Source organism: Xiphophorus hellerii, chromosome 2 (assembly GCF_003331165.1).
Source record: "Xiphophorus hellerii strain 12219 chromosome 2, Xiphophorus_hellerii-4.1, whole genome shotgun sequence".
Classification (NCBI taxonomy): Eukaryota; Metazoa; Chordata; class Actinopteri; order Cyprinodontiformes; family Poeciliidae; genus Xiphophorus; species Xiphophorus hellerii.
Genome location: NC_045673.1, coordinates 30,984,583 through 31,011,045, shown reverse-complemented (window position 1 = coordinate 31,011,045; position 26,463 = coordinate 30,984,583). Strand labels below are relative to the sequence as shown.

Sequence of the window (26,463 nt, the reverse complement as noted above, 5' to 3'; positions counted from 1 at the left end):
TTTGATTTTCTTATTTTCTCAAACTATCCAGACATATTGCCTGGATAGGTTATAAAACAACATAAGCACTTGGAAATAGAGAATGTAAGGGTTTTAAAGTAAAACTGTGCCCATATTGGAGAATAAAACATGTTTTTACTCCAAAACAACATTGGAGTTATTTTTACATTTTCCCAGCTGTACTTGAATGCAGCGTTTCATGTACAGCTGGGTGGAGGCAGCTGGGTTTGGACTTTAGCTGATTTTTCTCTGGCTCATCTAAAAATCTTGATGCCTTTTTAGGTGAGCAATTCAATTAGAGTTATGTAGTTTATTGCTGTTGGAAAATGTGTATGCTGACAAAGTTTTTTGTTTGGGCCATCTTTCATTCTGTACCGGCAACCTTAGTGTTGCCAAATAGCAGAGCTGGGTGATGGCTGGGGGTTCTCTCAGTTAGTTTGATTTTCACTTTTTAAAGTTGTGTTACAGAACATTGCATTATGCACCTAGTTACACAACATTTTGCATGTGTTCTGAACCTGTAGTGCACTCTTACTGATAGGTGATACAGAACATGCACGATTTAAATAGATATGTAGGTCAACTAGTTAATTGGTAGAAGTCAGCACAGTGTTGTACCTGTCGAACAAGGACATCCTCCTGAAGAAACATCGGATTGGTCTTCTCTAGCTGTATTGTGGTAACAGTCAGCAGCTCTAAGGACCTGAAACTCATCTGTAATTTAAGTGGATGTCAAACACAGAAAGTTAGTTTGTTACTAGATGAATCCTATTTCCCCCAGTATCCCTGACACTTTTCCATACAGGCATTTGGGGAAATGCACACTAACCAACAACCATTTCATGTGGTACACCTGCTAAGCTGCTTGTTATCACAAATAGGAGTTTCATCTCTGAATTGTAAAACTCATTGAATCTCAGAGCAGATGGACAACAGGAGCAGGACATCAGACTATATATATACAGTATATATGTGTATATATACAGTACAGACCAAACGTTTGGACACAACTGTGTGTCCAAACTTTTGGTCTGTACTATATATATATATATATATACAGTGTATACACTGTATATACAGTATATATATATATATGTATATATATGTATACACACCCACACACACACACCCACCCCCACACACCCCCATCCCCCCACACACACACACACACACACACACACCATAATAAAATGGGAGAATTGACTCATACCTGTGAAGTCTCCCATTTTGGCCAGATAAGTACAGTCTTTTAGCCCTGTTTCCCGCTGTGCTCCCATATTTGTATTTTTCCTGAAAACCCCTCACCCCCCACACGGTACACAGCACATTAAAATTCTGACAATTTGGGTTCTTGATGGAACGTCCTGTTGTGCATTAGAATATCTGCATCACCCTTCTTAACTTTAAATTGAAGGTTAGAGAGACATCTCTTGGTAACTCTAGGGAACTGTAGTTCATTCAGAATTCTTAAAAATCATCACACAAACATTGGCAGGAAATCTCCACCCAGGTTCAGCACTAATAGCTGAGAGTGCATGTAGAAGTTCCTTATCTCGTTATTTTTCAAATCACTTGTTTTGATGGACCAGTAGGTAATTTTAAAAACAAGTACAGTACAGACCAAAAGTTTGGACACACCTTTTAATTCTACATCTCGTTGCTTGTACTTGTGACAGTGCAATGACAATAAAGTTGAATTCTATTCTATTCTATTCTAATTCAATGAGTTTCCTTTATTTTCATAACTATTGATATTGTAGATTCACACTGAAGGCATCAAAACTACGAATAACACATGTGGAAATATGCACTAAACAAAAAAGTGTAAAACAACTGAAAATACCCCTTATATTCTAGTTTCTTCAAAGGAGCAACCTTTTACTGTGATTCCTGCTTTGCACACACTCTGCATTTTCTTGATGAGCTTCAAGAGGTAGTCACCTGAAATGGTTTTCACTTCATAGGTGTGCCCTGTCAGGTTAATAAGTGGGATTTCTTGCCTTATAAATAGTCATGAAAATAAAGAAAACCCATTGAATTAGAAGATGTGTCCAAACTTTTGGTCTGTACTGTACTTGTTTTTAGAACTACCTAACAGCTGCCAGGCTGGCAACTGATCTCCATTAATTTATTCTGCCTCAATAAGCAGTGAACTAACTTCAGTTTTATATGAGTAAAACAAACATGGTAACTTACAGCCTGCAGAGTTGGTAGCTGAAGTCTTCCTCTGAATGTGAGCTTCAGCGCCTTGGAGGGTGACAGGCTGAGCATGCAGTGAAGCGGTATGCTCACACTGTTACTGGAGTTCTGCACAAAATGCACACAGAAGCAAATATAGAAAGAATAAAAACTATTTTATGGGTGGTTTCTCCATTTATAAGAAAATAAACAAGAAATGTTTACTCTTACCAGCTGAGACAGATGAGTCAGATCCTCTGGTTTACTCAGAGAAGTAGTTTTAATAAGAGGTATCATGCAGCTGGAATTAGTTCCCTGCTGAGAAAAAAGAAACCAAATGCCAAAAGTAAAGTGCATGCAGTGTTTCAACTATAACTAAATTTGCTATTCTGGACAATTTTTTAAAGGTTTTATTGGCTCTCCTGGCCTTTATTTGATGGTGAATTGACAGGAAAGTGGATAATGAGAGAATGGGGGAAGACATGCAGCAAATATCACCAGGCTGGGAATCGAACCCGCGACAGCTGCGTCAAGGACTAAGGCCTCATGTGTGGGTTGTGCTTAACCCCTGCCCTGCGGACACCCATTCCGGACATTTTTAATTATATTCTTTCTTGATGTTGACACCTCTTTATTTTTGTATTTATTGTAAAAGTTAATCTTTATTGAATGTAAACACTTCATCATAACAGAAGGACATAAACACTGGCAGGTTTCATTGGACTTTTGTGAAATCTTGTATGAAAAGATATCCACTCATCTGATTGTTATTTTGTCTAAACGTGTTTGATCTAAGAGAAAAAGATTTTTGCACTGAAAGTTCTTTTTTCATGTAGAACAGGAAGAATGTCTTCCTATATGTGAAAAAATCTGCCAGGACTACTCCTTTTTTAAAATCTGTATTCAGAAATGATTGACTTAAAACATTTGTCTTGCTGAAAAATTACTCTTAAGTTAGCTTTGTGTTATTTCAAGTATATTAAGACTTACTACACTTTTTGTGTTTTAGCAGTGCAAGTGTTATAATGATACAAAACAGTGAAATATATATTAAATATATAACATAAATTACCTCTTCGATGCTATAATCTGTAATGTCCACCAGCTGGTTGCCTTCCTTGGTCACAGCCCAGATATCAGCTTCTAAAATGATGTCCTTTACAAAGAAGATTCCCAGGTTCTGAACCTGAGAAGAGTAAATTATACATAATGTAAATTTATACATAAGACACAGTCACAGTCAGAGGTTGCCATTCCACATGTGAGCATTAATGTCATATAAAATTTTAGTGATTTATTTGAACTATTTAAAATTATACAACAAATAACTCTAAAGTGCACTCAAATTCTTCAAAAATATTGGGTGCATAAGTTTTATGTGAATTTCTGCTTGCCTGTTAAGACAGACACACTTACTAATATTTGACTTAATTTTCTTTGGCAACTCGGACGATGATGAAACAAGCTTCTTGAATGATGTTAGCCAGCCTATTGCTGGCAGAACTTGTAGCGTTCATTTAAACTGATTGGTCTGTTTTCAGATACCTGGCTTTTGAGGACTCGGAAGCAATTTTTGTTGTGTTTGCTGTTATTCTTATTAATTTTCATGTCTAAGATTTTGAAGGTAGTTCTGTTCAGTATTCCACACTGCCATTTGTCAGTCACACTGATGTTTAAACAGACATTCAACATAGTGCTACCACCATGGTTGATTGTTAATATGGTATTAACAAAGAGCTTCGTCTTACCAGCTTCAGTCAATTATGATAGATTAGGGAACATGCCGGCTCAGCCTGACTCAACAGTAAAAAGATTTGGAAACTTTGAAGCAGATTTGACTGTTTTTAGTGTCCGTTTCAATGTTCTGTTGCTCACAAGTCACTGATTTTATTTTAACATTTATTTGAACATATATTAATTCTGGATAATTTAGTGTTAGACACATAGCCACAATTAATATGAACAATGCAAACATCCAAACCTCATGAATTTACACAAAAAAACTATGAGAGCTCTTTGTTCAACTACATGAATATTTTCTCTTTGTAGCTCGTTAAGTCAGCATTAACTTGCATTAAACGTGAGGTTGAAGGTCGGGAAGGCGGTGTCTGGTTCTTCTCTGGAAGAAGAGTAAAACCCAGATCTGATCTCAAAACGGTGAGGATCGGGGTCTCTGTGAGTAGAAACAAAGTAATTCAGCTTTCACAATGTGTTATTATGCCAGTACAGTACACACACCCACCCCCGCACACCCACGCCCACTCACTCAAACACACATAACTTTAGTTTCATCCAGTGAAAGAGCTTCCAAATGACATTTTCAAATGGGTAGTATGTTTTTTCAAAAATATTGTTTAAATAAATTACCTGATAAACTAACATTTATGTCAGGTTCGCCATTCTTTTACTTTTAAATGGCTAAATTCTATAAGACCCACCTTGTGAAGAGAAGGTCAGCTTGATATTTTAAAGGGAGGATGATGTTATTGGTGTTGTCATCTGGGTATCCATCCTCTCCCTCACTGATTAATACATGGAAACATTTCAAAACATTTGAGATGAGCTAGCCTTCACATTGTGGTGTCAAAGTCTATGTAATTAATTTCAGTTTATTCATTAAACTCAGCTTATTTATGTAGCACCAATTCACAATACATATCATCTCAAGGCACTTCACCAAAAAAAAAAAAAAGTCAAGTCAATTCAACAATAATCCTAGTTAGCAAAAAATCCAGTCAAGTACAGTTTAACATTCAAACTGGAAAAAAGAAGTTTTCCATCTAAGGATGTTCAGCGGACTGCATCAAGTCATTGGGCTGCAGCATTTACTCTTCCTGGATGAGGACGTAGCGATAGCAGATATTCACTTGAATTGTGTTGATGACTTTAGAGCAATCGGTCATTGGTGCAAAGAATGCAGGTGACAGTGGAGAGGAAAAACTCCCCTTTATGGGAAGAACCAGAACATGGGGAAAGAAGGCAGTTAAGAGACATAATATAAAGTCAGTTAAGCAGAGCGACTGAATATTGAGTGTAAGTTGCTGTACTACAGGCCAATTCTTTTATGAATACAATATACAATAGTTCTGGAATCAGAAATATGACTCAGGTTTTGAGCAATTCATTCAGGACTAGCACATCACTAGCAGGTTAGAGCAACTGAATATATTCCTTTATTGGACCCTATTACAGCCTTGATCATCATTTGGCCATCTTTGAATTAAATTCTAGTTCTATCACTTGTTGTTGCGCAACACCCCCCCCCTCCTTTCTGTCTCTACTGTCTCACTCTCTGCTTCCTCTTCTGAGAGGGGAGATGTGCTACCAGCTCTCCTTCTAACGGGTTAATTGAGTTTCCTAAATCTGCCGGGATTTACCCTGTCCAGAACTGAAGTAAACTCTGTTTAAGCTGGTTTCGAGAAACGATTCGCCTGGTTTTCTGACGGCCTACATCCAGGTGTCCCACCCTTCTTCCCCCTGTGAATTAGCCAGACTGAGCAGCCTACAGCCAACTAGTTTCACAGAGCACACCTGTTAACGGTCGCTCGTTCTCTATTTTACAACTTGCATTTGTTATTGAACCAGGTAGGTTTTAGTGACTCGGGCGAGTCCCAAGGATGACGTTTTAAATTTGGGCTACCAGCAACCTAAAAACATTTTAAACTTTTTCCTCTCCAGAATCAAACATCACAGCTATTTTACAACCATCAAAGAACTTTAAGGTGACTCATTAACTGAATGTCCACAACATCTTTTAGATTTTCTTTATGCTAAATATTTTATTAGTAAGGCATTTTTGCAAGGGTCAGTACAGCTTAATTCAGTAGCAGAAATAATCAAATAAGTAAAATCAATCATCTAGTCTATCTTTCCCTACTGCTGACACTGAGAACTAAAAAAAAGGGAACCTTTGAGAGAGACGGATGGAGTTTGACGTTTCGAACCCCAGACCTGGCCTGATGATGAAGAAGGTGCTGCAGCAGGAGGAAGATGTTGATCGGCGAAGGCAGGAATCTCTGTGATGATTGAAGATGAAGAAGGTGCTGCAGCAGGAGGAAGATGTTGATCGGCGAAGGCAGGAATCTCTGTAGGTCTGATGAGCTTCTTCTCCGCATGGATGGTGAGGTCACACAGGACTTGGTGCTGGCAGGAAAAAAGGCACCAGTTCTTCTTCTTTGTCTTTGTCTTTGTCTTCATCTTTGTCTTTGGGGTCTGAACCCAGCCGATGAGAGAAGTGCGATTTGAAGCCACAGATTGTGGGCCAGACGGGTTGGTCTCCATGAGAAGGACAGTCTTCGGCTCTGTGGCCCCGGCTCTTCTTCAGCTGCAGAGTTCTTTGTCCATCTCGATCTTGGCTCGAAGCTGCCCGGAGGATCCAACAAAAGGTTCCTCTTTTGCACCCACCTTTTATAGGGTTTATCCACCCTTTGGTGCGTTTTCATTGGCTGTCTGCTTAGACAGATGACCTCACATCCATCACTGTCTTACAGACATTATGTCCTGATGTCTGTGCTAATGTCTCAGGGTTGCTCAACCTCCTATGTCCGTTGTCTTCACAACCTTTCACCTAAATAAGGCGTTGATCATCTCTGCTCTCCTGTTAGTTCCTTGCCTTTCACCTTTCACCTACTCTCTACCTCCAACATATCAGTGATGTTTAATTGCAGTTACACCTTTTACACCATTTCAAGTTCAATGTCAAAATCACATTTATATCACATTTATTTTCTTTAGCTTCTCTGATCTAGCATTCATTTATAATTTTATAACCATAACTTATATCACATTTATTTTCTTCAGCTTCTCTGATTTATCATTCATTTATGATTTTATAACCATAACTTATTAATTATCCTTATTATGATCTTAATGTGAGTTATTACAGATGTTTTTCTGAAAAGAAACCAAGAATAATCCATGATTCTAATTATTTAATACTAAAATTACAGTTACTTGTTTTTCTTGTAAGTGTTCCCACAAATGTTCGTGTAAATATTATTACAAGTAAACCATTATTAATATAAGTATTTTACTTTGAATCTTATCAAATTACTCAAAATGTTTAGATTTAATTCTTTAAAACTTTCATGCTTTAAAATAAGGAATAGTCTCAGCTATTTTTATAAATCTGCAGGCTGGAACTTACTTCCTCTTTTTCCAGGAAACCTGCTTTTCCTGTTTAATGACTCTCTCTGACTGACTATGATTTCTTATGATTAGATAGAAAAAAGTAGAATTAAAGCAAAGTTTGCTTTAGACAAAAACAACACACACAACCAGATTTATTTTATTGACACTTAAGTCTACTGTTGGGCCTAGAAGTCACTTGAGTGATTCATTTTAAAGATAACTTTATTTATTATTACTGTTAAACTAAAATCTCCAGCATGGGGAAGTGGGATGAGCTCGGATTTTCTTGACACACTGCATGGAGCAACATTTAGCTATTTCTATATCAATCCTAGTGTACAGTTTCTCTAGCAAAACTAGAGCACTAAATGTTTAAACTGTTGTATTTAGCCAAAACTACCTAATACAAAGAAGTTTATATGATGGGATGTAGGCTTTCAATAAAATACTAACAATTATTGTTATAATTATAATATAAATATTGCATTCTTTAAATAATGCAAATGTACTTTTGATAAGTCAAACTAGCATATTGTTACAATGATAAACATCAGAAATAACAAGTTTCTCACCTAGTTGTTACCATGGTGACTTGTGCCGAATGAAGAAAGATGGAACGGCTGAACTCCAACTCCAGATGAAAAGTTACCTGGATTGGAGCAGAAAAAAAAACTGTCACAACCTGCACAGCCCATCGTCCCATCTCCCTTACAGACATTTGCTTAGCCAACATGTGAAGGTGACTTACAGTAGATGTAAGTCACCATATAAAGTGAGCCAAAAATGGCTCACTTTATATGTAGATTGTATATTATTACTCTAGACCAATGGAAAAAGGTGGTGTAACAAGTCCATCAAATATTCTTCTACACTGGCCTTCCCAACAACGATCCAATCTCTGCAAATATATTTCACCTTATATCTAACTTAATATATTGGCACCTGGACAAAATAACCGTGTTCCAAATTATTATGCAAGAGATATTTTCTCAGATTTTCTTAAATGGTCAATGCAATTGATGGTCAGTATAATTTTCAAGTCCTGAACTATTACAGTATAAATCAAATTTTACTGTACAAAGCTCCCCATGAGAACAGTATTATTTTTCAAAAATAAAAAACTCAAAATTCCAAATTATTATGCACAGCAGCTTTTCTACATTTTTTATGGATTATAAAGAACTGCAAAAGGTCATTCTTTCAATGTGCAGCATTAAGTGGTCACATGTACTAAAATCAAAAGCTATTTCAATAAAAACCATCTTAACAGACCGAGTTACATGTTAACATAGAATCCCTTCTTTGATATCACAGCACAATTCTTGCATCCATTGAACTTGTGAGTTTGTGGAGTTTCTGGTTGAATTTCTCTGCAGGATGTCAGAATATCTTCCCAGAGCTGTTTTGATATGAGCTGCATTAAACCCTCTGATCTTCTGCTTGAGGAAACTCCAAAGGTTCTCAATAAGGTTGAGGCCAGATGAGAATGGTGACCACACCATGAGTTTCTCCCCTTTTATGCCCATAGCAGCCAATGACACAGTGGTGTTCCTTGCAGCATGAGATGGTGCATTGTCATGCATGAAGATGATTTTGCTACTGAAGGTACAGCTCTTATTTTTGAACCATGAAAGAAAGTGATCAGCCAGAAAGTCCATCTACTTTGCTGAGGTCATTTTCACACCTTCATGGACTCTGAAGGGGCCGACCAGCTCGCGCTCTCTCTCTCTCTCTCTCTCTCTCTTTCTCTCCTCATGATTTCAGCCCAAAAAATGACTCCACCACCTCCTTGCTGATGTCACAGCCGTGTTGGGATTTGGTGGCCATCCACCACCAATCCACTACTGCGTCCATCTGGACCATCCAGGGTTGCACAGCAGTCATCAGTGAACAAGTCTGTTTGAAAATGAATCTTCATGTACGACTGGGCCCACTGTGACCGTTTCTGCTTGTGAGCTCTGGTTAGGGGAGGCTAATAGTAGGTTGATGCACCACAAGCCTCGGGAGGATCCTCCACCTTGAGGTTCCAGAAGCACCAGCAGCTTCAAATAACTGTTTGCTGCTTTGTAAGGGCAATTTCCTACCTTCCTCACCTTCCTCATAATGCCTTTACAAACCCATCTTTGTTCTGAATCAGCCACAAATTTCTTCACAGTACGATAACGCTTCAGTTTTCGTTAAATATCGAATGTTTTCATACTTTGTCAGACGGCACTACACTATCTGATGATTTTTGTCAGCAGAGAGATCATTTCTCTTTCTCATATTGCTTGAAACCTGTGGCCTGCTAAATAATATGGAACATCCATCTTAAGTAGATTTCAAAGTAAATCTAAATCTCTCTGAAATAAATAAAAAGCTTGAATATATAAATGGAATGTAATTTATGCCCCTGAGAAAAAGTTTTTTTTTTTTTAAATATAAATTAAATTAAAATTCTATTAAAAAGTATCAGTTAAATTTAGATTAAAAAAACTTTACAAGTTATATTTAAGTTACACACTATGTGAATCTCACAAATCACCTGTTACCATAACATGCTTCTACATAACCAGGATCGACAGTCTTGATGCTAGCAGGCAGGGGATGCTAACATAAGCTCAGTAAATTAAGCAGATGTCCATATAGTGTAAGATTTATTTGAATTATATAATGGCCATGACATCAAGTTTCCCAGTAGAAAGTGTTCAGTACTGGAAGCTTCCCTCCAATCTAAAAAGGTTGCATTTTATTACAAGATTTTCTGATGAGAAAGGCTTCAATGAAAGTCCTCTATATTTAACCCACCTGCGACAATGACCTCATGAATGGAGCACTGATGTTACAGCTTCTCTGCGAGGCCGTCCTGTTCTCAATGGAACACTCAATCTGGATATCTGATTGGTCCTGTGGCACAGGATGCACGTCATTCTGAGTCACAAAGCCGCCTTCAATTCCGATACACAGAAAGACATTTGAGTACCTTGACTAAGAGACTTGAGAAGAGAAGGTTAGGGGTTGTGGAGATGTCGAGTGAAGTTCTGAATGCATTCTCTCCTTGGTTCTGAAGCTCAGCAAACACAATCATCTTCCTCCGTCCAGTCTCAACAACAAACATTTTCTCTTCATGCTCCTTTCGATGGCTGCAGAGTGAGGAGGTGGCATGTTTCCTTGTGCTGCAGAACTGCCTTCAGATGAAACAAATACATATTCTTTTCCAATAGATCTTGATGTATGTTTACATTTTGAAAACAGGGTTAACTACACACAGAACATTTAACAGGTCAGTGTGACTGTGGAGGACGAGGTCAGGAGTGCAGGTATCCTCCTCACATCCATTCCAGAACGGAAGCTGCAGGAATGATAATGACAAACATTACATACAATATCTAATATGAAAAATAACAAAGCACACAACCATCAGAAATAATAAAACAAAAAATATAATAATTAGGCTCAAGAACACTTCACATAAGCAAGAATAAAGACACAAAAAAAATTTATTAATCAGTGGAAAGATTAGAGGAAACATATCCAATAACAAATTACATTTCTTGGTAAGAAAGTGCTGTGAAAAAGTATTACCCACCTTCAGATTCTGTCTGTTTTACTTTTCCGTAAAACAGATTTAAATGTTTAGGAACATTTATAAAATTTTAAAATGAAACAAAGATAATCTGGGTAAACACAAAAAGCAGATTTTAGACAAGCTAATTTATTAAGTGAAGAAAGCTATCCAAAGCAATTCTATCTAACACGATGACAGAGCCTCAGGGATGGATGAGATCCGCCCTGAGCTCTTGTGGATGACATGTCTCTTTAACATTGTGTGGCGGTTGGGAACTTGTTCTGCCTTTAACTTTATTAGGGGACTGTTCCTGGTGCATGTAGGGCCACGACAGGGCTGATCCACCGTGACCCAGTTCCTCATAAACAGATGGCAAACGAGTACAAGTACAAAACAATGCAGTCAAGTTCAGTTTATTATATTATTCAAATTGGATAAAAAGTCTTCTGTCTAAGGAAACACAGTAGATTGCATGACTTTGAAAATGAAAATCCTGTTTTGGGTCATGCAACATTACATATTGCATTTAAAAAGTTTTGACTAGAAAGCTCCAAAACTTCTGTTCATTTATTTTTTGGAGTCGTCCATTGAAAGATCTGCCGGTCTTTCAATGGATCACATAACCTAAGAATACTTAGAGCATCATAAACTGAGCATCAGACATCCTCCTTCAGAAGTTTCTTATCTGGAATATTTCGGGGTGACAAAAACAAACTCAAGAAATCTGTAAAGGAGAAAATACTTTTTCACAGCACAGTGCAAACACACACATTGCACAAATATATGGGACATTCACCTCAGTTCGTAAGGTGGTTGGCCAGTCTGGATCCAACACCGGCCCCTTGACCTGGCTCTGAAGTCCTGCCTCAACAGCAACCACTATAGGCCACCTGTAATCTGTTATGTCCTGTTTACACAAATGGTGGTTTTGTTTTTATAGATTCACACCAAGCAAAACTTATTACGTTGAGTATGTTATGTCAAAAAGATGTATTCTGACCTGCACAGAAAAGACAAGGCGCTCGCATTTCTGATTGCCAGTGTGTAGAAGAAGAGTTCTGGGCTGCTGCCGGAATGATTCATCAAGGACTGCCCAGGGGGAAAATCGCCTCTCATCAAAAACCAGACTGTACCAAACAGCTTAAGAGAAATAAAGAAAAGGTTACAGGTAGTAAAGATAGTTGTAAAGATAGTGGTGATAGTAATGATCACTAGTCATTTCATATCCAGGTTCTATACACAACAGTCAGGTTGTAAAGACTGTTGTCTCCTGACACAGATGTTTTATATTCCATTAAATGTTTTTAAGGAGATACAAAAGTCAGCCTTCTGCTCTCATTAATGCCACCTTTACTAACTGCTTTACAAGACTAGAACAATAATATAATGTGGGAAATCATTTATCAAAACTGGAATGACTAAAACACTGTGGTTCATGTTGCCAGTTTACATTGTTATTCTTGGGTCTCTCCCAAAAAAGACACCAGAAGACAGGCACATTTTGTTGATTTTTAGTAGTGTACTGGCTAAACCAAACATGTCCAGACTTACCCACCAAGCCCCTGGTTCAGACCACAACTATAAGTTGAAGATTACCTACAGCAGAATAAGTCAGCCAACAGAAAATGTGCAGGTATCACTCACCAACTTCCTTTCTGTAATCTTTCTTGTTTTTTGTCATACTGTCCAATCTCAGACAGACAACAACTGACATGCAAGTGACCTCCTTCCCACCACGCTGACAGTTCTTATTAAAGATGTTGATCTTCTCCGGTTCAAAAGTCATTTTGGCTTCAATTCGCACTACGCCACGGGACCTGAACAGAAAGAACACTCTGTGTCCACATTTTATACTGGCAGGATGTTCGCATTAATTCTTTATTCAAAGGCTATTTAAACAACAAAAAATAATGGAAAAAATTATGGAGATGAAAAAAGTCCATATAGGCAGTACCACATCTTTGGAAAAAGATTCAGTGATGAAACGACGTAAAAACACCAACCAAAGAAAACATTTAATGTCCCTGGCCAGGAGAGCAGCTGAAGAGATAGCAGGTAACTCCAGAACTGAATGTCTTTGTCGACAGGGGAGGAGTCTTAACACTTTCTGATAACCCTCTCCACAGTTCTAAACTTTTTCCTATATTGCCCCACTTCTCAGAACAGTCACAAACGAGTTTACATCATTAAACTGGTGAATCAAAAACTACCAACACTTGAGACAAACAATCTTCAGTCTTACCAGATGATGACAGCAGCTCCAAGAGCTCCCACGGCCAAATCAACAAGCCCATCTCCATTGACATCCAAAACTCCATGAAGACTTTGACCAAAGTACAGCAAACCTGCAGAAAAACCAGCTGCAGAAATACGCTGGAAGAGCAAAATGAAGATAAATCATAGATCATACACATGATTGACACAGAGCTCTTATGTCTGACAAAAAATATTAGTTTCTTGTTCTCATGTCAGTGATAATTTCACAAAGACAACATGACTATTTTCTCTCAAAATCCTAGTTCTAACAACTTAAAGAACCAGAGTTAGTTTTTTTTTGTCACCCACAACTGCCTCTATTCAGGTACTTAAGCATATCCATCAGCCTCATTTAGTGTTTTGCCTTTGTTTCTCTCATTCACACAAAATTATTTTGTCTTTTTACCAGAACATACCAATATCAGCTGTCTTACACCTCCTCCCTAGTCTTACTAAAGATCCCTACATCACCCATAATTCACTGGCTATTAGGAAATTTTCCATTGTAAAAGCGGACCATACAACCGACCCATATTGCCACATCCAGGACCCTTCAGCTGTAAGTTCATAGGTCAATGGAACGGTATGGTTCGGGTGGAGCCACTGGCATCACACAACACAGTCCATTATTCATTTATTTATTAAGTTTACTTGATAGGGACAGACACACAATAACATCGACAAACTGAACAAAACAGCAGTCTGGGCTTTTATAATCCAAGATACTATTAAGAAATGAAATAGTAGTATAACATAGCAGAGAATAGCATTAACAACATAAATAGAGTCATACACATGAAGCAGACATTGGAAAGATTGAGTGGGGGACAGAAAATCTTAATTGTTTGTGACAAGCACCAGACATATTAATGCAATGAGGAATGTGCTGCACTAGCATGTTTCATACTTGACATATTAGCCGTTTGGATTTAACCCTGCCTGACCAATCAGAGTCCAATGGGTGGTTGAAACGTTCTCCTGAATACACCAGACCAGGAAATATCAAACCAAACCGAGCCCTGTTGTACTGCACAGTGGAAATAAGCCAAATGACTCCTGTTTGCTTTTGCTGTAAATTACAAACAATTTAGAGATTGTACATCTAAAGATATACAATATATGAAAAAAAATATTTCTTAAGCTAATTACCTGTTTGTAGTATGGTCCAATCATCTTGTTCTGGCTATGAAATATATAAATAGCTCCCTGATGGTGATCTTCTAGAGGAGCTCCCACCACAAGCTCCTTATAGCCATCTCCATTCATGTCAGCTATTTGTGCCAGTGCTGAACCCAGACGAGAGTTTTGAGAATGGTGGGGTACTTCAAGTACTCCATGAAATGTGAAGAATGCCTAAAGACATGACAGTTTGTTAGTTTTAACTGATGAAACTTTACATGTATCAGAAGGAAGTTCTAGAAATAAGTAAATATGTGCAGCATATTATAGATATAAGCCAAAGGACTCCTGCAGCATATTACAGATATGCTGCACATATTTACTTATTTCCATGATTGTTTGTAATACTGTATTAATGTTCAGTCATTTGTTTTTGCTGTCAGTGTTAAAAAGTCTTCCTGAAAAACTAGTTAACTGGTAGCTATCTATAAACCACATCTTTCACTAATGTAATCATTAACAGTTAGCATTAAGCTACTTATACAAAATTTTCTGAACAAGTTCTTAGGATGAGACCTGTACCTCAGATGATAGAGAATATATGTAAACCCTTCCTCTTTCCCAGCCTTGATTGTAATACATAGGTGCTGCAACCAAAAGAAAGTCAGTGTAGCCATTTCCATCAATGTCCATTGACAACAGCCCACTGCCAAAATATGAACCAATCTGTTGATAGAACACAAAAGAAATAAATTAAATTAAAGAATTGGAGTTTAGAATTTACAACATATCAACAACATATTAATTTAGGGAATGTCTATAGGCCAGGCTATCAACATGCAATCTATGTCTTTACTAGTTGTACTTGTTACACATACTGGTTTGAGTGTTTCATTATTAAAAATTCACAGAGTAAAGTTTGCACTTGATATTTAATGCTGTATATTTAATACTAGAACTTGCAATGTTCTAGTATTCTAGTTCTAATATATATTTTTATTTTATTTTATTTATTTATTTTATTTTTTTCCGTGCCAGATAACATAGATCAGAGTAATTACATATTTTTTTGGCAACTTGTTCATTTCTTAGTACACGTATTTCCTTGTTATTCTTGTTTTGGTAGGTCTGTTTGGTTGAGTGGGTAGCTAATAAAGAGCAGCCAGTCCAGATGATTGTGGAAAGTTGAACTGGGGTTCTTTTGGATATCTTGTCACTTATTCAGAGTTTAGAATAAACACCTCGATTGTGTATAAAATGTCTCTCAGGAAGCATATTAAATTGTGAGTATGAGGATCTAGAGAGCTAAATAACACCGAACGCTAATCTCTTTATTTCTGTTATAAGCTGTCATCTTGTGAGTGCACCTACATATTAGATCCATCATCCAAGCGATGACTCTTTAATGGATTAGGAAAGAATTGTCAGAAGATAATTGATTTTATATTCAGCAAATTAATGAAATATTACTTTATCAAAATAATATTTTTATTTTCATATCTGGTTTGCATGGTGAACTGGTTGTACTGTATATGAGTTTGCCATTAAATTAGTCTTAAACTAATCTTAAGACTTTGAAGTATTTCTATCTGTGTGATTTTTGTATTTTATTGGTGATGAGATTTTAGGTCAATGTGAGTATCATGGCCATGCACATTAAATGATGTGTGTGTGCAGAAGACCTGTTGTCCCAGAAGTGCCTGCAGGATAGTGAGATTTCCATTGTTCTTCAGGGTGAATATGATGACCTTGCCAGTGTGGTTGAACCTTGGTGCTCCAGCTATGTAAAGCTGAGAGCCACGAGATGAAATAACTGCATCCACCGAATAGCCTGAAATAAAAGTTGAAAATGTTTTTTTTTTTATTTCTCCACAGAGTAAAGTTTGCACTTCAATTCTATTCAATTCCAGTTGAAAAGAATTCCAACACAACCCCTTCTGAAATCCAATATGTTCAAAATGTTAAAGGTTAATGAAATTCCACTGAAACAAGCAGCTCAACACGTTTAATGTTACAAGGTGTTTCCCAAAATGCAACTGAACATGCAATCTGTAATCTTGACTAGAAAGTCAAAATTATTAGACCACATAGTTTACAAGCTTCTTTAATCCTCACTAGATCTGCCTTTTGCTGTTATGAACTTCTGCAAATATGGTACACAGTAGTATACTACTATAAATACTTGCTGTACTAACTTTATTTAGAAATCTTTGTAATTTGTTTAGTTCAAAAACCTGAACAGCATAGAAGTTTGCCCATAAACTTGACTAAGAGCATTTAAGAATAATTAAAATTACCCAAATAAGCAGCGTGGTTCTTCAGAGCTTCTGGAAACTCATCTTTGTAAGAGGATTTTGGTGAAACAACTTTTCCACGCTTAGTTTCCTTTAGCACTGCACCATTCCAATCATAGGCACCCACTGCTCCAAGCAGAACACCATCCTAAAAAAATGATTTTACACAGGATAACATGCACCACATCAAACATAAATAAATCCAAAATAAAAAACAAAATATGCAACACAAATGGTCATATTCTCACACTAATTTTGGCCTTAAAACTGCACTATGTAACTTTTATAGAAGATAAGTTTTTTACATGTTTGTCACTATTCCATGACAGTATGGTATGAGACAGATAATCTGTGCAAAAAAAAAAAAAAAATCAACCTCTGCTGTCTTCTCCTAATGCCAACTTTAGAAAGACATCACTCGGTCAGAGACAACCAATCAGAAACAGGAGGAGGGTCTTAGTGCTGTTGGTTTTAGCACTGTCAATCAAGCTTGTGTACACGCTACTTACATTTTCTGCTCTGTTCTCTGTTTCGCTACAGTTTCTTTCAGAGAGAGAAAGAAGGCCACCAATGAGGTGGATAAACAGTTTTTCTGGGTTGTTTCTCAGAGCTCGGAAGTGTAAATGTATGTTCTGTGTTTATGAGCTGAATCCATATTGCTATCAGTCATACACAGTAGAGGCTGCTGTACCTTTATTCAAACCAAATATTTTATGTTTTCTCTTTAGTTTTCATTTTGTATTTGATGAACCCCACCAATAGGTCTCAGGGATTGCTACATCATGCCAGTTTTGAAAAACGCAAGTATTCTAGAAAGAATCAGTTTTTTCTGTTAGTTCCCACTCCAGTCCAGTTGAAAGCAGTAATGCACCTTTATAATTTATCTACTAAGCCCCATTAAACACCAAGCTTAAAGACTTAAAGCCATGGAAGATGAAAAGGAGACAATGAAATGGATGACAAAAATACTTTTTGCACAGTTTCTGATTCAGTATCATATAAAAGTGCTTTCCAATAGAAGAAAAATGGCTCATATATCTGTTTTTTCATCTTGTGTTTCCTAGCTCCATGACCCCAGAGTCATTGATCTATTTTTTTTATTTATTTTGATGTCAAGTTGTAGATTGCAGACACTTTCTTTTTAGCTAACTTTATTTTTTTTGGCACAAACATTCAGGTCCTCTTTTTAAGATGCTTTGACTGATATTTAAAACAAAATGGTCTTTAACAGATTTAAGGTAGATATATGAACTGAGTTTTGATGAATAAAAAATTTATTTGCATATATTTTACTTTATAAAACACTGAACAAGAAAATGCTTGTCACAATATGAGCTACTTACATTGACTAAATGTGAAGAGAAACCAGCTTGAGCCATCTGCAGACCAAACCCCTTACCCTGACTGCTAATGCCTAAAAAACAATCAGAAAACAGAGGGATAAGACTCTTATCATTACATTCTCCACACTGCCTCAGGTAAAATCTAAACTAAAGAAACTATCCCACCAACTTACCTTCCAAAGAGAAAATTCTTTCTCCAAGAGCGTCCACAATATCCTTCAGTGCAGACTCATCTGTGACTTTGAAGAAGTGCTCCTCATCAGGATCACTGGCAATGAACTTGATTTCTTTAAGAAATGCCTCAGGGTTTATTCCACGGCGATTGTAATAACCCAGAACCTGAACACACACATAGGCAGTGAAGTGCGGTCAGGGGAGGCAGGTGAGGCTCATCATGGAAAAATAATATATAATAAGAGAATTTATATTGCTATTTTCACCATGTGCGACAGACTGGTGACTTGTCCAGGGTGTACCCCACCTCTCGCCCGGAACTTTAGCTGGAGATAGGCACTATCACCCCTCCTTACCCCACTAGAGACAAGGGTGTTAGAAAATGGATGGATGGATGGATTTTCACCATGTGGTTTGTACTATAAAGTATTTATTTTTCATTTAGCTTAACCAATTTTGATGATTTTCTTCTTCAAAATGGCTGAATTTTCACAATTTCCCATCAAATGCTCAGAAGTGAAGGTGAGGCAGCAGAGAGCTGAGCCTCACCTGGGATTGCGCAACCTCTCGCTAACTGTGCTGGCTGTCATTCGATGGGAGCATGTTGCTCCTGTCTGTACGTCGCCAATAAAATGAAAAAACATTTAATATATGAACTGATTTCCCATAATTTCGCTTATGTATATAATGTACAGTGTTTTTTTCTGAGGAATGATCATAAACGGCAGAGAACAGATTCGAGGTGAGGCTAGCAGTTTCCTTGCCTCATGGCAGGGGGCGCTCATGATCCCAGACATTGGTCTTGTGACTCCATGTCTGCAGAGTAAGAGACAGCGAGCTAGCCATACAGTAAATAAGTCAAGTGCAGCAATATATTTATTGTTTTCTACATCTATTCTGACGTCAACATGGATGACTAAATTTCTACATTTGAACGGTTTTCTAAAGTGGATTTTCGATCGAAGATAAACTTTAGAATGGATAACTTTAGAATGGATAACTAAGTTATTTAGAATAATAAATAATAGAGGAAGACCAACACTGGAGCTGAAAGGTTTGTTTCAAACTATGAGACAGAAGGGTACCCGCTCTTTTCATATGGAAAGAAAAGACAGGCTTTGTGGATGTCCTGCTAGAAACTGGCATTTCTGATTTCCTGGCCTTCTTTTCTCAACTTGTGTCGAGGATAGACTTGGTTTTGGATAAACTGATATTTTCGTGCAGAATGAGCCGCACATGGACTACATTTATAGTATAAGTAAAAATTTTTTGTTTAGTTTATTAATAAATGTATGTTTTGTGAGCTACAGTTTGTAAAGAATGCAGAAAAGAAACATAGCTAACCTGCAAACTGCTATCTTAAATTAGCTAATAGCGCGGTAGCTATAATCTACCACAGCAATCACTTATTAATAATCTCAAAATAAACATTAAGCCTAAAATCATACTTCTGCAACAGACTGAATGTTCTGTTCTTTGTGTGGGAAATATAAGTGTTTTTTGGTGTGGAACCCTGAAACATAACGTGGCGTCGCGTTAGACTCGTTATGGCAGCGAGTCTGTGTGTAGCTTGGCCGATACAGAGAGCGAGAAAGAAGTGGTTTCGAGTTGTACTTCGGTCCCTTTGCCATGGAGCATAGCATTAAATTAATAATACCTACATTTCCAAGTTGCACCAAATTAACGAAATTGTTCTACCGTGGCAGCGGCTATGGATAGCATGTACAAGAATAGTCTGCCATCCAACGCTGTGTGCAAAATTTCCATATGTAAACAATAACAAGGGGGCAAGGGTTCTATATTTGTAAATCTAATTATGATTAAGTCAGTGTCTCACCAGCTATAAATGTCACCACACATCACTGCACATAGGGAATAGACAGTGAACACAAACATTTTAATTTCATTGACAAAAAAATACCAACTTGTTTTATCTGGATGGAATATAAAACCAAGAGCATCTAGTATATTGTGAGGCTAATTTTAGTATATAACTTAAGAATGGCCGGCTGAATTGTGTATTAAAAAGATTAGCCGATTAAACACCAGAAGTAAACAAGCTTGAAGACTAAAAGCCATGGAAGATGAAAAGATGGGCAGCGATTTGGCCCAGCTTTTTTTCACCCCAAATACCAGCACAGTGCCAACATTACCACATTTCAGGCTTTCTAGAAATCTCCCCAGACATCCTGACATCATTCATGAACAATATCCTTAAAATGTTTCACTTGGGGCACAGACTAATCCCATGAGGGACGAAGCAGTCCACCTTCTGCTGGATGAAAATCATGATCTCAAACTTGAGTAGGGAATCATTCAAATTTCAGCTTTAAAGATAAAAATGGGACTCACTGCAATAGCGTACATAGTGATGTTTTCTTTCTTGCTTTGATTGACAACTTCCATCAGCTGATGACTGTCATGTGATTCACCATCTGTGATAACAATCATCACCTTCTGAGCTCCCGGCCTGCCACCACGCTGGAATGCCTCCAACCTGCAGTGAAGTGGGAAGATGTATCATAGCTTCAGTATATCCTAATACTGAACTATTGATGGATTCATTAATTCATCTTCTAGTTCCACCTAGTTTCCTTATGTGATCTCTAACTTATTGTAAACAAGAGGTATTTGTCAAAAGTTGCACTTTGACAAATATCACATTTTTGCTATATTTTGGCTGACCAATTAAATTCAGTTAAATGCTACATAATTTAAGAATGTGCTGACATGTGACTAGCTAGGATGATATGCAACTTAGTTGTTCAGACATAAGTTCCTTTGAAAAACATCAGGTGCTTCTCCAATTTCAATTTAATTCAATTCAGTTTATTTGTAAAACAAATATTGTCTTGAGGCAGTTAACAAAAACTAATTGCAGTTCAATCATACATACAGTATGTTACAGTTAATAAACAGTAGAGTAAGATCAGTTAATTAATGAAATTAATTTAAAAAGTTTATTTGTAAAGAATCCCAGCAAATTCCATTAAGACCTGAACTTAGTGACAGTAGAAATTGCTTGCTCTCATTGACCTTACAGCAGTGCCCCATACTAAGCATGCATGTAGCAACAGTGGAAAGGAAACACTCTCCTTTAACAGGAATGAACCTCCAACAGAACCAGAACCTGGTTCAGTATAAGAGGCCATCTACCACAACCAACTGGGGCTTGAGAAGACAGAGTAAGACAGAGAAAGTAACAATTTAACAGCAGGAGAGGGATACCACTTAAAGGAATGAAATTCAGTCATATTCCATCAAGGAACAGTAGATACATGAGTTTACCCATAAGTTTTAAAATAACTCTTAAAATTCAGAAATGACAGTGACAGGTAGTGATACATATTAATTTAATCAGCATTCTGTCATACCGTGCCACACTGATCCCTAGTGCTGTCCTGGTCTCCTCTCCACCTCGTTGGTCAATGTTTCTGGCAGCATCCAGCACATCCTCCACTGTGTGGTATTCACCCAAACTGAACTCATGGACGACTGTGGAGCCATACTGAATAACTCCCACCTACAATCAAATCACACTTCACTGAACTGTCATTTAGATAAAGTGTTACTCACAGTAGTATACCCCAAACCAATGGACAGCATGCTTTCCTGTTATGAATTTATCTGCTCTTAAGAACATTTTAAATGACAAAAATATAAATTTATACAACTAAAGCCTGAACACGTGCTTAAAATATATTGCCATATGTGGTATGGTGAAGCTATTAATTCTTATTTTGAAGTAGAACCTAGTTCGTTTTGTCTCTGTTTTGTGTCTGGGTGTGCAACAGACAAACCTGTGTCTGACCTGGGCCAATGTAGAACTTCTGCAAGATGTTCATGATAAAGTTCTGCACCTCATACCAAGGGTAAATGGAGTTGGACCCATCCAGAACAATGACAATGTCCATAAATGTTTCACACCCTAGAAGATTGAAATGGACAGACAGCAAATTTTTAATTATATGTATGTAGGGGTGTGTTTGTGTGGGTGGGTGCATGTGTGTGTATGGATGCATTACTCTGTAGAGCCGGTGCAATAGTCTGGGTGAGTTTGAAGTTCCGGTTGGCTTTGGTGCAGATTCCAGTGCTGTACAGAGAACTTCCACATTCATGAGACCAGAGAGGACCACAAGTCTAGGGACACATTTATGTGCATCAAATATATACATACATACACACACACAGAAAAAATTAATTTATATAAAATGGGACAAAATGCGCAAAATATGTGGATGTGAATTAGATTTTTTTAAAGTTAATTAGCTTAAAAGAAATTCTAAATTTCTGACTATGATGAAAAAAAATATCTATATTGGTCCACGACACAACATACCCCAAAATAAATTTGTGGTTGTGATAAAATGACAAAAAGTTCAAGAACTATGAAAACATACGGCTTCAAAAGATGTTATACGTTTACAAAACACACCCATCTTTTTCTAAATATCAGCTGCAAAGAAAGATCTAAACTAATAATGTAATCATTTCTTATTTCTCTGACAAAATCATTTGTATAATTTAACATGTTGAACATGATAGGAACTAAACCTGACCAAATGCCAAAGGGCCTGCCAAGGTAGTCATAACATCTGGAGTAAGCAAATTGGACAAGCATTGTGTTAGCGATCCTTGATTACTTCCACAGGTCTCTACCTTCCAGAGATTTTTCTATTATGTTGGTAGCAAGACTGTTTTTTACTACCTTTACTGTGTATGTTTTAAAATTTGTTTGGTGTAAGAAAGTTGTTTAAAAATGTATTATTTAAATGAAATCAAATCAGTATGAACTCTCACCAAACACTTAGAGGTACATTGATAAAGTAGCTTCCTAACTTAAGCAGAAAATCAGCCAATCACATGGCAGCAACTCATTGCTTTAAAGTTAATGTGTGGTGATAACACCTTGCTGAAGAAAGACCAGTAATAAAACGGGGGATGAAAGTTCCAACTGTGGTGGTTTTTTTAGAGATGGACAAAACTCCAAATGTTCCAACTTGGGCCAGGACTTAAAAGTGTTAATTTCAATTAACTAATCATATGGATATTAATTCATCTCCAGTTTTAACTCAATTAATCACGTTTTTTTTTTTTTTTTTTAACCTATTAAAGTCCTGTGCCGGAACCATTTTATTGTGCTTCTGGTACACCCATAAAATTGACAACCAAGTGACGCACACAAACAACAGGCACAAAAGTCATGTTTCTTTGCTTTTATTGTGTATTTTTTTAAATACACACAACAAATGCCACTGGATAATTTCCAGCGGGCAAATTATCTTCTAGGGCCTAGAATCTAGGCCCACTGGAAGATCATTTTTGCCTCAAAAAAAAAAAAAAAAAAGAAACAATCTGATTGGATGCTGAAAAACACTATTGCTGTATTCAAATGAACACAATAGTCTGAATGATCTGAATGATCAGGGGTTCCTGAAACAATTGAAAGCTGAATGGGTATAACTCTTCACACCAATTTGATGGCTGAAGAACCTAAACAACAGATTAAAAACAATAAATATCTTTGTTGTTGAACAGGTCTATTTATTCGAGAATTTTGCAGAAGAAAAGGTTTTTGAATTGAAAATGGTGCTTATTTTAGCTATGGTTTTCGATTAAAATGTGTGTGCAAATATTTAGAAACCCTGCAATTAATTCCCACCACTAGTTCCAACATCTTGTTGAATCTACTGTACCTGCAAGCTGTTTCTAATGAAGTGACTGATCAGAATGAGCACATGCCAGTAATTGTTCCAAATCCCTCCAATAGCAAAGCAATATCTATTGGTAGGTGTTTTAGGGACAGAACGCTGTGACCAAACAGCATCATAGAGTCCTCCCCCATGTCTTCTGGTGAATCCTGGCTAACATTAATTAATTTCAAACTCAGTATGTTTTTTTATAACTCACCACAAAGCTGTTATCCTTGGAGTTGGAGGTCAGTGTCATTCCTAGTCTCATTTTGTCCTTCCTCTCTGTCACATTGTCCAGAGAAAGTTTTCCTGATCAGAATCAAAACAATCTAGATGTAAAAAATAAAATGTAGCACAACATTCAGCTATCCTTAGTTATGTTAAGACAATTAGGATTTTCTTTGGATTAATCAGGTCCTTTCCTTTTTTCCATCTTGAGTGGAACAAAATCGCATTTCGGACAAAAACATCACCCTTAAAAGCTCTGTAGGAAAAACAACAATTTAAAGTAGAGTGCTGCCAGACAGCAAGGAGACTTTAACGAGGCCCCCTGCTGGGCAGTCCACAGACTGGAATTCTAGCTATTCCAAAAATGTAAAAAATCATGTTTCTATCAGCATTGTGGTTATGGTAGGGCATACACAGCTTGAATCAAACATCAACATGAATCATATGCATACAAAGAGTCACATTTTACAAGGAGTAAAGATTTGTCATTTTGACTGTGTTCCTTTAGAGCAGTGGTTCCCAAAGATTTTCTGGGCCCCCTATCGATTACAATAACCTCCCCCCCAAAAAAATCAACTGGGCACACACATCATTCAACCAGACATAAACCTATACACATATTTTGTTTTCAAACTCCACTGAAGTTTATTTCACACTTCAGGTTGCAACAAAACTACAAACCATCTTTACAGTGAAACACTTTTGTGTGACTGTTTTTTTTTTTAATTCATCCATACCGCTTCCCGTGCCCCCCCACCTGCAATGTTAGAGCTTTGTTGCAACAATTCCAACAAAATGTAGAATAACCAATTTTCCCACACACTAACAAACCTGCATGGTAAATATATACATATATAAGTATGAAAAGAATATAGCAATAATCAACATCATAACTGTAAAAACACAAATCACCTATTGCATATGTCTGCTCAGAGTTTGGCACATTGTATGCATATAGTGTGAGAATACTGTGTTGAACATTGCACATATATGGCCAGAGTGGAAATATTATGATGACTAGGAGAATTTGAACAAGGATTTTATTTAAGTGTTTAGCCTAAATAAGGATTTTTTTCCCCATTCCATTCATCCCAATGGACTCTTTCACTAGGAATTTCTATCATAATCCGACAGACATGAGCTGCCTCTGGACTCCTGACCATTCATAAATCACAGATTGATACAGGGACATACCCAACATCTGAGAGAGCACAAAAATGAAGTGTTGTGTGGTCTTGATGTTAAAAATATACAATAACATCTGCATTAAGTCAGGCCATACTTTTATTTTTAAAGCAAAAATGGCAGAGTAATATCATTGTTGCTAGGTGAGCAAATACAGTATTTCAGATTTTGACTCAATAATTTTATATCTCACCTGCTTAATCTTCTCAGACTGTGAATGTCATAATCTTTGGTACTTTTGTTTAATCACAAATGTTTTTTTATATTTACATTCAGATTTATGTTGTAATTTTTAGCTTTTTTGAGTAGACCATTTTATGCTCTGTTTGAATACTTTGTACATTAATTCTGTGTTTATTCAAGTAATTTTATTGAGTTATCTTTGCATGTCTCCCTTGCAGCTGACATTCATCCTGTTAGTTAGACATATTAACCTCTCCAGCATTTATGCCTCTCAGTTTCTGCTATCCTCCTCTGGTTTCTACAGTGGTACCAATCCTTGTTCTCTGGTTCCTTGTTGTTCCTGGTTCCTCTCATATCTGTTCTTTCTTCACTTTTGTCATCAATAAATGCACCACCATACATTATACTGATGCCACAATGGGATTGATGGGTATGTAAGAATATCATTTTGCATTGTGTTGTAAAGAGCATACTTCATATGCTACATATGTCATCTCAAGCAATGCATAGTTATACTTCAATGAAACACCATCAAGCTTTGCTCATAATGCAGCAATTATTTGAAAACGCCTCTGCCACATTATACTTCGTACACATTATCATGATCTACTGATGATGATCTACTTGAAGTTTGCTCACCTAGGTCAAGACGGCTGCAGTTTGAAGAGCTTTTGATATCCAGTGGACATTTATAAACATCACCCGTTTGCAGTTGTCCTGTGTATTCAAAGGGAGCCCCGACCAGCAACCTGGAAAACACACACAGAACCGTTTTTGCCTCTCATGCCATATTAGAACTTCAGTCACGGTCTATCAACACAGAATTACTGAATAAAATGTAATGCCCCAGTTTAAAGCAATTACAGAACAGATGAGAAACAAAGTTTTTTATTTCTGTTAATCTGGAAAAGATTACAAACCCATTTCTTCAGGAGCACAACAATTCATCCAGGAAGTCACTTAAGAACCCAGAACATCAAATAAATTATTGCAGGCCTCACTAGCCACATTTAGGCCCAAAACACACTGCTTGCATCTGACTTTTCAACAACCAAATTTCTACAGGACACACAGTCTCTGACACGACAGTCTTTCTGTGGGACGCCAGCAGGATCATATACATGTGATTTTTC

General features: G+C 37.1%; 1 protein-coding gene across 3 annotated transcripts in view; it reads right to left on the bottom strand.

The window, feature by feature from the left end:
- Positions 1-26,463, bottom strand: part of LOC116708914 (integrin alpha-11-like) — a 51,454-nt gene that overhangs the window by 2,707 nt on the left and 22,284 nt on the right. For 2 of the 3 annotated variants that reach the window (XM_032547064.1, XM_032547058.1), the window contains 26 exons: positions 25,970-26,079; positions 23,952-24,043; positions 22,067-22,181; positions 21,842-21,969; positions 21,416-21,564; positions 20,394-20,538; positions 18,041-18,206; positions 17,868-17,938; positions 16,528-16,672; positions 15,913-16,061; positions 14,813-14,956; positions 14,261-14,464; positions 13,098-13,228; positions 12,500-12,672; positions 11,856-11,995; positions 11,652-11,762; positions 10,557-10,639; positions 10,271-10,475; positions 10,096-10,194; positions 7,881-7,957; positions 4,617-4,700; positions 4,252-4,351; positions 3,251-3,364; positions 2,410-2,496; positions 2,197-2,307; positions 619-714 (listed from right to left, as the gene is read on the bottom strand). In XM_032547064.1, coding sequence (XP_032402955.1) covers positions 619-714; positions 2,197-2,307; positions 2,410-2,496; positions 3,251-3,364; positions 4,252-4,351; positions 4,617-4,700; positions 7,881-7,957; positions 10,096-10,194; positions 10,271-10,475; positions 10,557-10,639; positions 11,652-11,762; positions 11,856-11,995; positions 12,500-12,672; positions 13,098-13,228; positions 14,261-14,464; positions 14,813-14,956; positions 15,913-16,061; positions 16,528-16,672; positions 17,868-17,938; positions 18,041-18,206; positions 20,394-20,538; positions 21,416-21,564; positions 21,842-21,969; positions 22,067-22,181; positions 23,952-24,043; positions 25,970-26,079 — 3,229 coding nt within the window. The remainder of the gene's footprint in view (positions 1-618; positions 715-2,196; positions 2,308-2,409; positions 2,497-3,250; positions 3,365-4,251; positions 4,352-4,616; positions 4,701-7,880; positions 7,958-10,095; positions 10,195-10,270; positions 10,476-10,556; positions 10,640-11,651; positions 11,763-11,855; positions 11,996-12,499; positions 12,673-13,097; positions 13,229-14,260; positions 14,465-14,812; positions 14,957-15,912; positions 16,062-16,527; positions 16,673-17,867; positions 17,939-18,040; positions 18,207-20,393; positions 20,539-21,415; positions 21,565-21,841; positions 21,970-22,066; positions 22,182-23,951; positions 24,044-25,969; positions 26,080-26,463) is intronic. The other variant, XM_032547075.1, reaches the window with a different exon arrangement.